This window comes from Podarcis tiliguerta (genome assembly GCF_965153285.1).
Source record: "Podarcis tiliguerta genome assembly, chromosome: 5".
Classification (NCBI taxonomy): Eukaryota; Metazoa; Chordata; class Lepidosauria; order Squamata; family Lacertidae; genus Podarcis; species Podarcis tiliguerta.
This window is the reverse complement of record NC_139538.1, coordinates 61529875-61546173: the sequence shown is the minus strand read 5'-3', so window position 1 is coordinate 61546173 and position 16299 is coordinate 61529875. Positions and strand designations below refer to the sequence as shown.

At 47.7% G+C, this 16299-nt stretch overlaps 1 protein-coding gene across 1 annotated transcript; it reads right to left on the bottom strand.

Annotated features, from left to right (window-relative positions):
• Positions 1 to 454: 454 nt before the first annotated feature.
• HHEX (hematopoietically expressed homeobox) lies at positions 455 to 16196 on the bottom strand. Its single transcript, XM_083441144.1, has 4 exons — positions 15761 to 16196; positions 5751 to 5929; positions 4717 to 4767; positions 455 to 1476 (listed from the first exon to the last, which is right to left on the bottom strand). Exons 1-4 carry the CDS (start codon positions 16134 to 16136, stop codon positions 1243 to 1245), a joined length of 840 nt encoding a protein of 279 aa, XP_083297270.1. The 5' UTR covers positions 16137 to 16196; the 3' UTR covers positions 455 to 1242.
• Between the last annotated feature and the right edge of the window lie 103 nt (positions 16197 to 16299).

Here is a 16299-nt window from a genome sequence, read left to right as displayed (position 1 = left end):
GATAAGGGAGTTCTCTTCCTGCCCATGCCATTGTTCCTTCCCGCACTCATATTCCAATCATTTAAGAACTCACTTCACATCATAATGCCCACATTGATCTGACCAACAGCATACAAATCAATATAGCTAACTTGAGCCAATAACATCCCCCACACACACAAACAAAACTTACTGCAGTATACTGAAGGCAAACAACCATGCCCTGGGCCCACAACCTCTCTCACTGCCAATAACTAATAGAGGAATAGAAAGAGAACCTACCCACATTACGCCAACACAAAAACTTGCACATACACCATGTAAAAGAATGAAAGTTTACTACGCCCTTCCCCTCCTCTCTCTCCCCACCTCTCTTCTTCCCCAACCTTATGCTGCATACAGCATTAATGTCTCACATTGAATATAGCTGATATGTAGAAAGGACTTTATGAACTGAAAATAGAGACAATACCCGTGCTTTTGTAACCCAAGAAAATCTTTAATAAAAACATTTTTTAAAAAAAATCATGATGGCCACATTGGTTATACATTGTTTTCAGTCAGTGGGGCAGGACTTTGGGGCAGAGGTCAAGGTGACCCCACTGAATGAGCCAGAGGGCCCTCAAATGCATTAAGGCCGATTTACCACCTTTTGAGGTGATACATATTCCCATACGAAGAGCATCCCTGTAAACCCACTGGAATTAAGTGTTAAGTGAAATAATACACAATATGATCGAAGGAGAAAGTCCCACAAGCCCAGCATCTAACATTACCTAACTGCACCAGTGTTTTGAGGAGATGAAAGTAAGGTTATGTCGATGGTATCTGCTACACTTTCTCCCCACTTTTTGGACCCCTGGGCCCAAAATTCAAAACATTTTGTTTCAGTCCTGCAACATTCAAAAGGTCTTTTTGCAAAGTTTCCATCCCAGAAGTGAAATTCTCCTTGGGGAATCAAAAGGGCCCTTTTCATCCAGTTTGTTTGGTGTGGTTTTTTTCCCTCTCAGCCAGTTAAAGGTCTTCAAAGAAGATGTAGTAGTAGTTATATTCCCAGAAGGATATAAAAACTGATCACTGTACAAATCTATCAACAAGCACAGGCTCTTTCCTGTCATTTCAAAGTAAAAAGATCTGCCCCATTTTTCAGTTGATTGTCTCAACAAAAACACTGACTTAGAGTTATATTTCCCCTCCTCATTTTTGTCAAGCCAACTCCTCTTAAAGTGCAAGCAGAGGGAACGTCCGTCCTCAAGAGGACCACTACTGATGAGGACTATTGAAATAGCCCTTGTCACCTTCAATGTCCACCTCTTGGTCTGAATCATCAGAGATGTCAGTATCCAGCTCTTCCTGGGAGGCTGGTGATGGGGTGTACAGTGGTCTCCCTGGAGAAGTCTCCTTATCGTGGTCAGGACTCAGACAGTCCTCTTGTCTTGGATCCTGGTGATTGTCCCCACTTTCGGTTTCCTCTTTTTTGCTAGCTTGAGGGTTCTCCTGAAAAAGTCAGGGAGAAAATTTACAATGAAGGATCTCAGGTGAAGGAAACACTGGGGCAGTCAAGTAGGAGGGAAGGGAGGCAAGGATGGAGGTGTTTATTTATAAAAAACATTTTTAACCCTTCCACTATCTCACAGAGATAAGGTAAAGGTAAAGGGACCCCTGACCATTAGGTCCAGTCGTGGCCGACTCTGGGGTTGCAGCGCTCATCTTGCTTTATTGGCCGAGGGAGCCAGTGTAGCCAGCATGACTAAGCTGCTTCTGGCAAACCAGAGCAGCACACGGAAATGCCGTTTACCTTCCCACCGGAGCGGTACCTATTTATCTACTTGCACTTTGACGTGCTTTTGAACTGCTAGGTTGGCAGGAGCTGGGACCGAACAACAGGAGCTCACTCCGTCACGGGGATTCGAACCGCCAACCTTCTGATCGGCAAACCCTAGGCTCTGTGGTTTAACCTACAGTGCCACCCACGTCCCTTCTCACAGAGATACCAACCAATTAAAATCACAACTATTTTCCTTCTCACAAGTACAGGTGGGGGTGGGGGGTGTGTGATCAGGTAAAAACCCTAGGACCACTTACTTGGTCGCAAGCCCCATGGAACATGGTGGAATTTACATCTAAAACCATGATGATCAGAAGGGTTACAGGATTAGGCTGCAACTCTATAGAATACAGTGGTACCTTGGGTTAAGAACTTAATTCGTTCTGGAGGTCCGTTCTTAACCTGAAACTGTTCTTAACCTGAAGCACAACTTTAGCTAATGGGGCCTCCCGTTGCTGCTGCACCATTTCTGTTCTCATCCTCAAGCAAAGTTCTTAACCCAAGGTACTATTTCTGGGTTAGCAGAGTCTGTAACTTGAAGCATCTGTAACCTGAAGCATCTGTAACCCGAGGTACCACTGTACTTGCTTACTAGGAAGCAAGTTCCATCCATCTCAATGGGGCTTACTTCTGAGTAAACATGCATAGGATTGGGCTGCATAGTGTCTGTTTTGGATTGTGGATGACCATGCCCAAAACTTCTTGGTACTGCATTAGAGATTGTTTTTGATTTTCATTAACAGATTGTGGAGTTTGTTCAGAGGATGTTGGTTTTTTTTTTACTCTTTCTTAAAGCAAAGAATGCAGCCTTCCATTTTTGCATATACAGCGGTACCTCGGGTTAAGTACTTAATTCGTTCCGGAGGTCCGCTCTTAACCTGAAACTGTTCTTAACCTGAAGCACCGCTTTAGCTAATGGGGCCTCCTGCTGCCGCCGCGCTGCCAGAACACGATTTCTGTTCTTATCCTGAAGCAAAGTTCTTAACCTGAAGTACTATTTTTCTGAGTTAGTGGAGTCTGTAACCTGAAGCGTATGTAACCTGAGGTACCACTGTAACCTATGTTCACAGCTCCAGGGAGCATGTTCTCTTTCCAGCATTGCAGGGTGTTGAAGCAGATGACCCTCAGGGTCCCTTCCAACTCTGTGATTATATCTTAGCATTTCTAAGGGCCACTTTGTCATCTGAATCAAAGATGATTGCTTATGCATACTGAAACCCAAGAAAGCAATGAGCCCATTGACTTGGGCTGCATCACTGGTGTGATCCTAAAGCCGGTTATGATGGTGCAGGGGTTCTGCCTGTTTCACTGGGGGTGCTCAGAAATAAATGACTGGAGGGTCCCACTCGTTTTCCTAACACGTTCAGTTCATGGGTCAAGCCAGATGAACAGTTAGTCAGGGAGAAGAGCTAATGGGGCCTCCCGTTGCTGCTGCACCATTTCTGTTCTCATCCTCAAGCAAAGTTCTTAACCCAAGGTACTATTTCTGGGTTAGCAGAGTCTGTAACTTGAAGCATCTGTAACCTGAAGCATCTGTAACCCGAGGTACCACTGTACTTGCTTACTAGGAAGCAAGTTCCATCCATCTCAATGGGGCTTACTTCTGAGTAAACATGCATAGGATTGGGCTGCATAGTGTCTGTTTTGGATTGTGGATGACCATGCCCAAAACTTCTTGGTACTGCATTAGAGATTGTTTTTGATTTTCATTAACAGATTGTGGAGTTTGTTCAGAGGATGTTGGTTTTTTTTTTACTCTTTCTTAAAGCAAAGAATGCAGCCTTCCATTTTTGCATATACAGCGGTACCTCGGGTTAAGTACTTAATTCGTTCCGGAGGTCCGCTCTTAACCTGAAACTGTTCTTAACCTGAAGCACCGCTTTAGCTAATGGGGCCTCCTGCTGCCGCCGCGCTGCCAGAACACGATTTCTGTTCTTATCCTGAAGCAAAGTTCTTAACCTGAAGTACTATTTTTCTGAGTTAGTGGAGTCTGTAACCTGAAGCGTATGTAACCTGAGGTACCACTGTAACCTATGTTCACAGCTCCAGGGAGCATGTTCTCTTTCCAGCATTGCAGGGTGTTGAAGCAGATGACCCTCAGGGTCCCTTCCAACTCTGTGATTATATCTTAGCATTTCTAAGGGCCACTTTGTCATCTGAATCAAAGATGATTGCTTATGCATACTGAAACCCAAGAAAGCAATGAGCCCATTGACTTGGGCTGCATCACTGGTGTGATCCTAAAGCCGGTTATGATGGTGCAGGGGTTCTGCCTGTTTCACTGGGGGTGCTCAGAAATAAATGACTGGAGGGTCCCACTCGTTTTCCTAACACGTTCAGTTCATGGGTCAAGCCAGATGAACAGTTAGTCAGGGAGAAGACAGGACTACGTTCTCTATCCCTCTCAATCTCCAGAGAGCTGTTGCCCTCAAATCCTACTTGTGTGCTTTCCTTATGAGAAGAGGATACTGGAAAAGGGGGACCACTGGCCTGATCCAGCAGGGCTCTTCTTATGACTCGGAGCGGCTCCTTTTCCTTTGAATGTGGCCATCTCTTTTTCTAGGGCTCCCAAAATAAGTAACATAATTGGCACCCTTTGCAAAGACAGAAAGCAGAGCCAATTTTGGGGTACGGCAGGGGGAGGAATAAGGTTTATGCTAAACAGCAACTCAGAGATCCCAACAGGACTGTTCGTCATCTTAACAGTAGTCACCCAGAGTGGCTGGGGCAACCCATGGGTGGGGTACAAATAAAATAATAATAATAATAATAATAATAATAATAATAATAATAATAATAATAATAATAATAATAATAATAACTGAAGAGGGTAAACAGCCTCCTCAGCACTCTGTGTGTGTGTAAAATGAGGAGACAATATCTTATAGGAATAGGAGCATCTCTCTTACCTGCTTTAGACGCCGCCATTTAGCCCGACGATTCTGAAACCAAGTTTTAACCTAAGCAATCCAACAACAGCAAAAAGAGAGAAAAGGGGATATTAAAGAGAGACCGATGAAAAGACTACAGTCCTCAATACACCCACAGTGCAATGGCAATCATGCCTACTCAAGAAGTGGGACCCACTGAGTTGACTAGAGAGTTTATTTCCAATAAAGTTTATACAGGATTACAGTTTTAATTCCACCCCTTCACAGTGGGACTTGAGACTGCAGTCCTGTGCCATGGGCTCCTGTCGGGAGAAAGAGCATAATAAAAAACCTATGCACACTTGCATGGGAGTAAGCCCTGCTGAAATCATTGAATATTGTTTCCAAGTAGGTATGCGTTTGTACACTTGCTTCGGAGTGAAATTCGGAGAGGCCAGACTGCATATTGGGCGTATAGTCTACTCCCTACTTGAAGATATTGCTCCGGATCTTCCTTTATTGTGATATCAGGTTTTTTAAAAAGGGAGACATTTCTTGGAATTTAGCCTAATTCTTTTTTTTAAATGTATTTTTATTGAAGATTTTCTTGATTTGCAAAGGTATGTGCAATGTCTCTCGTATTTTCCCCCACGTAACACTTTTTTAAAAAACAAACAAATCGGTTTCATTTGTTGAGACATTAGGAAGAATAGGGGGAAAGAGGTGGAGGGGGGAAAGATGAGTGGGGGTGGGGTCGGGTGGTGATGTTTCTATTTTACTTAATATATGTGGGGTTTTGTGTCAGCGTTGCTTGTGCGGGTTCCTTTGGTGGTGAGAGAGGAATTTAGCCTAATTCGAACCAGTTAATCGTTAGCTGCCAATGCAAGGTGGCCAGGTTTATTTAAAAAAGAAAACTGTTCCTAAAAACCAAGGTATGTCGATATAATATAATATACCAACCGAACCCAGATGATTGCACCGTTCGGGCACCATCACTAAGGAGGTGAAGGGAAAGTTACTGAAATTTAGTCTTGGAAGGGTCACCCTCAATTGCCTCCCTCGCGTCACCTCACCTGCCTCTCGCTCAGCTGCAGCATCTTGGCCAGGCGCTTCCTCTCCGGCGGAGAGAGGTACTTCTGCGTCTCGAACTTCTTCTCCAGCTCGATGGTCTGGTCGTTGGAGAAGCGCACCTGGCCCCCTTTCCGTTTGTGCAGCGGCCTCTGCATGAAGGGGCTCCACAGCAGCGGCTTGCCTGCGGAAGGCGGAGAGACGGTGGCGCTGTTAATACCGCATGGCAAGGAGAGGCACCTCGGCGCCCGCGGGGCCTCCGGAGCGTCCAGGGGCAACGCTTTCCACATCCCCATTTGTGCCAAGATCGCAATACCCTCTTCGCCGAAATTGATGCCCTCCAGCTACAATTCCTACCTGTAGTCCGCTACATCTGGAGGGCGCCCTCGGTGGCGAAGTCTGATTTAATCCGAATTTCCCTCTACTTGATTCCAGCCCATGGAACGGTTCAGTTTACCCCACAGAACGTTCAGTTCACCGGATGGAACGTTCACTTCACTCCATAGAACGCTCAGTTGGTTCAACTCCAGGGGTATTTAATCTGGAATAATTTCCAGCTCCCTCCCACCACCACCGCCCGCAAAACCGTAGTGCCCTTTCTGCTCAGGACTTTGGAACAGAAGTCCAGAGGCGGGTTCAGCAGAATGCGCAGAAGGGCACCCTGAGCGCAGCAGGGCTAGCTCACCATATTTTGACAAGTAATGTGCATTGCCGACTAAAGAGACAGAGAGTTGAGCCGGGAGGGGTACCCCATAAAACCAGAATCTGAAAATACTAAGAAATAAATTCCCATGGAGCTAACTTGTACTGAAAGGCCTATTTGATGCATAGGCAGGTTGAAGGGAAAGTGCGAAAAACCTTAGCCACCTTTTATTCACTCTTATTCTATTTTATTATTTTGGAAATCCGTGCAAACGGCATACATCGAATGAATTCTGCCAAGAAGGTGCCCGAAGACAACACATGCCACAACTTTTGATCCTTTCTTTTTTTGTAACTTCAACGTGCGCCTCTTCGACACTGCGGTGTGAAGCGGTCTATCAACCGTTGAAATGAATGAATGAGCAAGATCCGTAAAAAGACGCTTAAGAGGGGGCTGATGCTGCAATGCCTATTGAACTCCGTTGAGCTCAATGAGGTGCAGAATGGATCATTTCTTCGCAAAGGCTAATAAATACACCGTTGTTAGCAAATGGGTCCCACTTTTCGTCCTTCCCTTCACACGAACGTCGTTCGTTCCCTTTTGCTTAAAGAGAGAGCCACGTTCCCATACTTTAACCGCTCACTTCATTCAGGCGCCACTCCGATTTCTGGGTCCGCTCGCCCGGCGTTTACACGAGCAGCGCAGGCCGACGCAAGGAGAAGCCGCTGGAGACCCAGCCGACTCTTTCCTGTTCCAAGGACTGTATTCCCTCCAGCGATGCCGACCCAGATAAAATAAAAAGCGATCCTGCCTTGCCTGGGTAGTTTCTTCCCGCTTTCTAGATCCATCGTCCCGGTCACTTCGACTGAAGCCCGGGACATATGGAGGAAAGGACGGCGTTTTCCGATTGGGCCAGCTCAAACACCTCTTTTCCTGCATCCAGCCTAATCAAACTGGCATGAATTACCCCAAAGTAATCCTCCATCCTATGATGAGGACCTGCCTTTTACGACGCAGCCAGTGTTTAGTTGACTCCCTAACGATGAAATACTTTTGCGGTGCTACCACTATCCAAAAACAAACTTAAATCGGAGTCAGCCCCATTGAGTACAGCCGGACTTTCTCCTGAGTGAAAATGTCCAGGATCGCACCGTCAATTAAATAATCTAATTGATCAATTAAGAAACTTAAAAGGGGAATGAGCCACCACTGAGTTCATTCGGCATTCCTGCTGAATGAAAATATTTTCCATCAGCAATTAATAAATCGCCGGTCTAGGAGACGATACCGCAATACAGTGCCTTTTGGAGACATTGAAGGAAGTTCAAAACAGCTGACGTGTTAAGAAACAAAAATCACTTACTATCAGAAGAAGAAGAAAACACCTTCTGTGTTTCATTCCCTGTTACGGTGACATACCTGAACCAACATTTTCTAGATTGATTCAGGTGTTACTGTAGAAGGGAATGAAAAATATACACCTGTACATCGCTTCATATGCACACACTCACACACTTGTATGTGTTTGTACATGCATATATGTGTACGCACACACAAACGCAGGCTTCCTATACATTGTACCTTTAAAGTGCATTCAAATCACATTACCCACCCACCCCCCAAAAAAAGAACTGTAGTACCGACCCCCCAGCTACAATTCCTAGCACCCTTCGCTTCCCAGAATTCCGGTCGGAGTGAGTTTATGTGTTTGCATGTGCTTTAAAGGTATATAGTTCCTACATACAGTCACAACAAAAGTATCCTGAAATCGCTTGCCAAGGGGCTAGTAAATGTCTTTTGGGATTCAAATAGCCCTCTGAGGTGGACGTGGGTCCTTAACTGAAAGCTGGGGGCGGGCAAAGTGAGTCACAAGATTTCAAAGCGGAGCCACTAATCCGGGGCGGCTAATCCGCGGTTGCGAGGTCGGTGCTGCGCCCGGAGCCGCCTGGGGTTCCTCGCGGCTTCACTTTCCGCTCCAGCCTCCCCCGATTTGTCACATCAGCCAGAGGGCAGTTTAAGCCGCTCTCCGCAATGGGCTGATGGCAACATTTCCGCCAATGTGTTTCCTGTTGGTCTCTCTTGCTCAGAAGAAGAAGAAACACCCAAGGCTTCCTCTCGGCTCTCTCGCGCCCAAGGAAGCCGCCTCCCAAGGCAAATCAAGGCTCCCCGCAAGCCGAGCGCGGCCAGCGCAGCGCAGGCCGGAGCCGGAGACGCGCAGACCCGGAGGCGGCGCGCCCACCCCTCGCCAGCCAGCCTGGAAGCCTTGAAACCCTCGGGGCTTTCCTCTCTGCTGCGTCCCTAGCAAAGAGGTCTCGGAGACTTCCGAACGCGAAGTTTCCACTTAGCGCCCGCGTCTAATCGCGGTCCTCCATTGGTTAGTCAACACCATTTTTAGTTGATTAATTCGATGTGTTATTATTATAAGGGCGCACCCGCCTTTCTTCCCAGGGACTCAAGGCGGTGCGCACGTTCTGTTTGCCCCATCCCCATTCTGACCCTCACAACAACCCTGTGGGGTAGGTTAGGCTGAGAGACTGTGGTTGGTCCAAGGTTACCCAGTGAGCTACAGTGGCTGAGTATGGATTGGCCCGCTGGTCTCCCAAGGTCCTAGTGCGACGCTCTAACCACTACTACACCATACTGGCTTTTTAAATTTTATTGTAGATCTCAGCTAAGATGGGCGCATCTAAACCCCTTCGAAAGTCATCTGAAACGATCTGCACTTCTTGTGCCATTTCGGACACTTAATTATACCTCGTGCGCACTTTGTTTCCGCAGTTCTTAATCCAGGTGAAGGGAACCTTTCGCGCTCCAGATATTGCTGGACTCACGAGTTCTATTCTGTTCACACGCTTAGAAAATTGGCATCATCTTGATGGTCTTTTTCTCGGTGTTTATTTTATTTTATTATTTTATTTTATTAACAAGCTACTGCTTTATCCTACTCTTTCATCGACTTCATTTTTGGGGAAAAAAGGTTCCTGAAGCAACTTGAAGAATAACGAGTTTATTATCGTTATCCGTGGATTTAAACCCACTTCCTCAGATGCATGCAGTCAGCTACATAAAGGGGAAAATTGTAAGGTGGGAGCTGAATGGCAATGAGATGCGAACATTACAGTCGGTGACAATCACAGCTTGAATGTACTGTATATTCAAACATCTTTTACAGCAGGCATGGCCAAACTTGTCCCTCCAGATGTTTTGGGACTGCAATTCACATCATTCCTGACCACTGGTCCTGTTAGCTAGGGGTGACGGAAGTTGTAGTCCCAAAACATTTGGAGGGCCAAGTTTGGTCATGCCTGTTTTACAGAAACAGATTGGTGATCATGTGCTCGGCACATAATCGTATTAACACCCTAGTGGGGGTCTGGGAACCATTCGCAAGGAACAGCAATAGGTAGCACAGATACAAGGGCAGATGGATAAGCCTAATTAACAAATGTAGTGTATAATAATAATAATAATAATAATAATAATAATAATAATAATAATAATAATAATAAATCATTCGTCCCAGTTTTCGCCCACAAGAGGACTGAAGGACGGTCCCGTAGGTATTCCAGATCAACCGCACAGTCCTGGGCGCTTACTAAACAGGCAAAGCTGCAACCCACTGCACGCGAATGTGGGAATAAGCCCCAATTGGCGTTGCATAGACGTGTTAGAGAATTGCACTGCCAGTGCAAACGTTGTTTAAGCCGGACACTTAAATGTGGGTGTTTCTTGGAGAGGGGGACGTCAACGTTCTAGCTGTTTGTTCAAAGCATTTTGCTGCTGTCATTGTGGATTGCTTTGTGAATTTTTAAACGAATCGTTATATCTGTATCATCTATCTCTGTATCTAGATATTACAAAACTGATGCTTATGCTCATAAAAATGGTTTTAAGTAGCTTGGAGCCCTTACGCGTGTGCGACTCGTAAATAAATTGAAGATAAGTAATAAGATCATTTTTAAAGTGGTGCTTGTACACTGGGAGGGAAAGGGAGAGTGGAATATGCTTTGAATCCATGGAGCGCGCTTGCTTGCGTTTAGACTTGGTGCCGCAAGTCCTGATGTGCACGCGCTTACTCGGAGGAGGGGGCCCCACGGGCCTTAGCACTAGAGCACGTCATAAGTTTCTCCTGCAAGGACGGGGAGTCCTTATTGTTTTAACGGAGCCCCAGGTCTTTAACGACCAAGCCCGATTCGCCCAGGCAGGAATGAACGCGAGCTTGAGCAGCGTCCTCACGAGCTCGGCAATATGAAGAGGCCGTTTTCGGTGTCAAGAGATACCGAGGCACCTGATGCTACGGCAGATTCTCTGGAAATCGCTGGAAATGTCCAACCACGTAAAAGCTAGACGGGCGCGCTTAGTCAGATGCAAATTTCATTTTAGCTGGTGGTCTTTCCCTCCATCTAAAGGAGCTACAAGTCTGAAACCTTGAATGAGCAGATTTGCCTCCTGATCCTAAACTCATTGACCTGGATCTCATTTTCAGGTTTAAGTTCCGCAAAAATAACGCGATAAACACAGAACCAGCGGAATTCCTTTCCAAACAATGAAGATCGAAATAACAGGAATAACCATCCCTAGCTATTATACAACGTTTTCAACGTGCAAAGTCATATGTATTATCATGGGCGTAGCCAAGGTTTTTGTTAGGGGGGGAAGGCGTTTTGTTGGGGGGCAGAACCTCAGTTAGCTATGTATTTTTATTAATTTAGGGGGGTCAGCTGCCTCTCCCTGCCCCCCCCGGCTACGCCCATGGGTATTATATACTGTATAGGCCATCCGTGCAACGAACCTATAGACTTCCATTAACTGGTTGGTTGGCTGGAGTGGGAAGGTGAGACGAATTATTAAAAATATGGTATCACGCAAAAATCCAAATACTTTGGTTTGTTGAACGAGATGTAAACCAGTTTATGTGGAAGCACGCGGAACTCCACCCACGGAGTCCGTGGCATGCCCTGTCCCCAAATCTTAATGAAGGCACCTCCGTTCAGTTTCCTCTGGATTGAATTCAATGTGACTTCGACTCTGGTGCACAACAACACCCTATCCCTTAAAGGGTTTATTTTTAACCGGGGTTTTAGGCAGTGCAATTCTGTACAGGGTCTACTCAGAAATTAAGTTCTTCGGAGTTCACGCGACTTACTCCCAAGGAAGCGTGTGCAGGACTGAAGCCTAGTCTTGTTTAATTCAATGGAATTGACTTCCACGTGATTTAGGGCTGCTTCCTTAAGGAAGTGGAGGACAAGAACTGTGTAAGAGGAAGCAGAGAAGAGCTTTTAGTTTAGCGTCTGCTGCCAAGCGAGCTTGGGGGCAAAACTCCCGTGGAAACACATGGATTTGTTTTCGTCCCCACGCAAATGGTTTTGTTTGTTTTTTACTATGGTAGGGTGGTGCAGTGGTTAGAGCACTGGACTAGAACCCTGGTGACCAGAGTTCAAATTAGCCATAAAGCTCACCAGGTGAGTAACCCTGCCCGTGTCTTTCAGCCTGACCTACTTTACAGGGTTGTTAAGAGAGAATCATATCTCTGCCGAGGGAGGGGGGAAGCAGGATAAAAATTGTAACAATTAATTGCTACATTGAATTAATTGGTACGTTCTGCATCATATCAAATAATGCAAAAAAGTTTGTGTGTGCATTAAAAGCGTGGGCCTCCAAAAACAGCAGTTTCCCCGTTTGTATAAGGGGAAATCATTATTTTCTGAGGTGGGCTCGCTATTCCAGTGTTGCCGCAAGAAAACTATTTGACACTGGCGCTTTTAAAGTTTTTCCACGAATTTAAGAGCGCACTACTGGCCCTGTTGAATCAGACCAAAGAAAGTTCCACCTAGACCTGCGGATCTGGGGTCTTTACAAGTGCCGCATAATTATCCATCGGCAGAGAGTACACTGTGGAACTCCCTGCCGATTGAAAATTAGGTAGGCTCCTTCGCTGTTTTCAGCGCCTGCTAAAAACTTTTTGTTTTGTTTTGTTCCAGCAAGCCTGCTCTGGCGTGTGATTTTAGTAGGCATAAGGTTTTTTTAAAAAAAATACCGATTTGTATTTGTTTTTTTTAAAAAAATATCTTATTTCATTTCATTTTTAATTAGCATTTTAAAGGTATATTTTAGACTTGTACACCGCGCAGAGGTCTTTCGTTCTACTAAGCGGTGTATAAATTTTGCTCGATAAGATAGAACAACCGTTCCGTCCTCAGCAGGAGTCAGGCTTCCGAGAAGCAGGATCTGGCCTTGGCTCGTTGCTCGCCCCCAGCGTCCCCATAACCGGCTTCGGTCCATCAAAAGCAGCCAAACTGATATCCTCCCGGATGTTAAGGACTACAACTCCCATCAGCTCCACCCAGCATGGTCTAGAACGATGGGTGTTGTAGTCCTAAAAAATCTGGCGGGCACCATGTTGGGTGCTCTTGCAATCTAAGGCCACCCTCACAAGCAACCCTGTGAGGTAGGCTGCTTGTTCCATTACTACGGTGCTGTTTCCCGTGCATGGCTTCTGTGGGATTTATCGGTTGCATAAAATCGCAGCCAGGAAACAATAACAGACCAATCCTATGCATGATCACTCGGAAAGAAGTTCTATGCCTGTAATCCACTCGGATGCCTGTAATCCACTCGGATGTCTATAATCCACTCGGAAATCAGAGCTCACGCAGACTAACCCGGTCGGATTTCCCATATATATATATATATATATATATATATATATACACACACACACACATATACACGCACACACCGTATATAAAAATCATGTCTAGCGCGATCCTAACGACGTTTACGGAAATCAGTGTAATCTACCATTGCTACTGTGCAGTTTAGGATTGCAGCATGAGGACGTAGCAGTGGAAACGGGAGGTGGGAAGTTTATCCTTAACCTTTTGGACCGCGCGCACAATATACATCTAAAGCGCATTTAAAGCACATTACTTTCCCCTAAAGAATCCTGGGAACCGTAGTGTAAGGGTGCTGGGAATTGTAGGTCAGGGGGGAAACAAACTACAGTTCCCGGGATTTGAGAGGGGAATCTATGTGGCTGAAAAGTACGCAGGCTAGTAAGGTCATGAAACACATCGCTTCAGAAGGCGGCTGCCCTCCTACGCCGATCCACTTGGCAGAAAGCCCCCTTAGGACACAAAAGGCTTACTTTCAAGTAAACAGGCCCCGCATCGGGAGATTATCCTACGCCATAATAAGGAGAGCGGGCGTCCGAGTTTCAAAGGGCCCCACATCCCCTCACCGTGTCGGTCCGTGTTTGTGTTCTGTCTGGCCTAAGCCTTTGAAAAATGCAAAAAACATTGTTATTCAAGATGTCGTTTGCGTCAGGCCTTAGTAATTCTGGTGAAAACAGGCTTCTTTTTTCTGCATGTGCTGATTTTTTTTAAGGAAGCAACGAGTTATTTTAGCTGTCATAAAGCCCCATCCCACACAGAGGAAATGAACAATATCAGAAAAACGGATCCGGGCTATCAGAAGCCGAGTGTTTCCTGAATTTGTCTGTATTGAGGATGTCGATAAAATAATCAGCAGTGTGCACGACTCCCGGGGAAGAGCCAGCTCCGGGCGGCCAGGAAAACACTTAACAGCTTCTGAACCCAGATTTACTCCTATCAAGAGCTCAAGATATCCTGTATGAACGGAAAGGGTCAGCCAACCCGCTCTCAGACAGCACGAACTCGAGCCAATCCTGCAAATCTTAGACGTTGCAAGGTTTGCTGGCGGCCTGCGGTGACTGGGGGGCGGGAAGGGGGGGGGGAGAGAGAATCGGGGCCCGCGCAAGCTTCAGTTTTACACCATATGGGGCACAAGCTCCCCTCTTCCGGTTCGAAAGAGAAACAAGCGCAAATATACACAAATAATCGAGAAATCGTAAATCCGTTTCGCCTCCGGAGTGACTCCGCTTTGGCAAACCACCTGAACTTCAACCCGTTAGACTGGATCCCTGCTTGGAGGAAAGCTTTTTTGAAGTCGATGGCACTTAATTTAGCCATGATTAAGGTAAGTCAGTTCCATTCATTTCAGCAAGAAATGAATCTGGAGCAAGACTGAAAGCCCGGGGGATTCCGCGCCGGTTACAACTGGACGTCGAATCCCGCGGCTCCGAAGCCAGCAAGTCCACCAGCGCGAGAGAAATCGCGGCGGACTACCCTCGCACAGCCCAGCCTCGGATCCGAATTAAAACCTAGAGAAATGCTTTTGAGTGGAATCGGTGCCCAAAAGAAAGAAGAAGCGTTCGGCCTGCGCGCTCCCTCGTCCTAAGGCCCATCCGACGCCGCGGAGCTAAGTTCCGAGTAAGCACGCCTTGGCGAAGGAGGAGTGACAAGATCCGACGTTTTTAAACGCACGTACTTAATTCCCAGCAAATCCTCCTGCACTGCAGGTCGGATCCTGGACGAGAGCAGCGCGGACACACCCTGCGCGGGGCTGGCTGCTGCTGCAGCTGAGCGCCACCCAGTCCCGGCTGCGGCGATGGCTCTTTCACTGCCCCGCCACAAACCATAGATTCTCCCTTGCAGCCTCGTTAATCAGTTGCAGCAAAAAACAACAACCCCAAAAGGTTTAGCACGACGGTGACCCCTTAGAGATCAAGGCTGCAAAGTCCTCGGAGCCCCCAGCAGAAAGCCACGGGGACTATGAGTCAACATGCACAGGCTTGCACGCTTCGTGCAAAAGCAAGAGGCCAGCTGGGGCTTCATGTTTCGTCCACTTCCCTGGGTTCTCTGGCCCACGAAAGCTGGTGCCGCAAAACCCGGGTCCTTTAAGGGTCCACAAGAATACGCACCGATTTCAAAGGCCACGGAAGAAGTTGAGCTAGTCTTGTCACCTTTGCAATGGAGGCGATCGATTCCTCTCGGGAGGCCTAAGGCCCAGGAGGAGCTGAGTTTTCCTTTTCCTCCAGAATCATCTGCACCCTTCAATGCAACTTCTATACTGCCCAGCCTACTCAAGAAACGTTTGGGGTCGAAAAGTCACTGGCTCGTTCCTCGGTTATTTTAATTTAAATATATATATTTTTAAAAAACTTAGCTTGGTCCTTCTTTGACAACCAAGAAAGTTTCCAGCTCGGAAGCCCGCTGCCCTCACCACGATCTCAATCATTCCTCTGGATTTCTGGGAGCGCCGGCTTAAGGCGCGTGGTAAGTGGGTCAACAGACCGCGGGGTAAGGGGACCCGGAGGTTAGGGGCTGGGGAGAGGACCCCATACCTTCCCCAATCCTCTCCCCCCCCCCGGCCCCTTAATTGGTCTATCAATCCCATCCTTCTTGACCAGGAGCCAACGGATCTAGCAGCGCAACCAGTATGGAAAGGCCCCCGGGGTTGCGAGCCCCCCTCCATGCACTCCCCCCCCTTCCCTCGGCCCGCGCCGCTTACCCAGGGGGTCGTGGCGGATGAGGGCGTGCGCGTAGTCGCTGACGCCGCGGGGGAACGGGTAGAGCGGGGCTCCGGCGGGCGCGCCGTAGGGGCCCGCCCCGTAGGTGGCGGCAGCGGCCAGGTGGTGCGAGAAGGCCGGGTGGATCGGGGTGGGCTCGTAGATCGGGGTCCGGTAGGAGGCCCCCGCCACCAGGCTGGTGAAGGACGAGTTGGGGGACGGCAGCGTGGGCGGAGGAGGCGGCGGTGGCGGCTGAGCGGGGTGGGGGAGCCCCGTCGGGGCGCCCCTGCCCAGGATGTCCTCGATGTAGAAGGGCGTGGGGTGCACGGGCTGCAGCAGCGGGGTGGGCGCGTACAGGGCAGGCGGCTGGTACTGCATGGTCGCGATCCTGGCACCTCGCTCTCCTGCCAGCCCTGCTGCCCCAGGCGCTGGGAAGTTTGCTCTGAGTCTTCCCTCCGGGCAGCAGGTTTCAATTGGAGGGGGCGGGGCCGCCTCATGTCAGACCGCCGTCTAGCCAATGAGGGCGCTGGGCAAGCGGAGA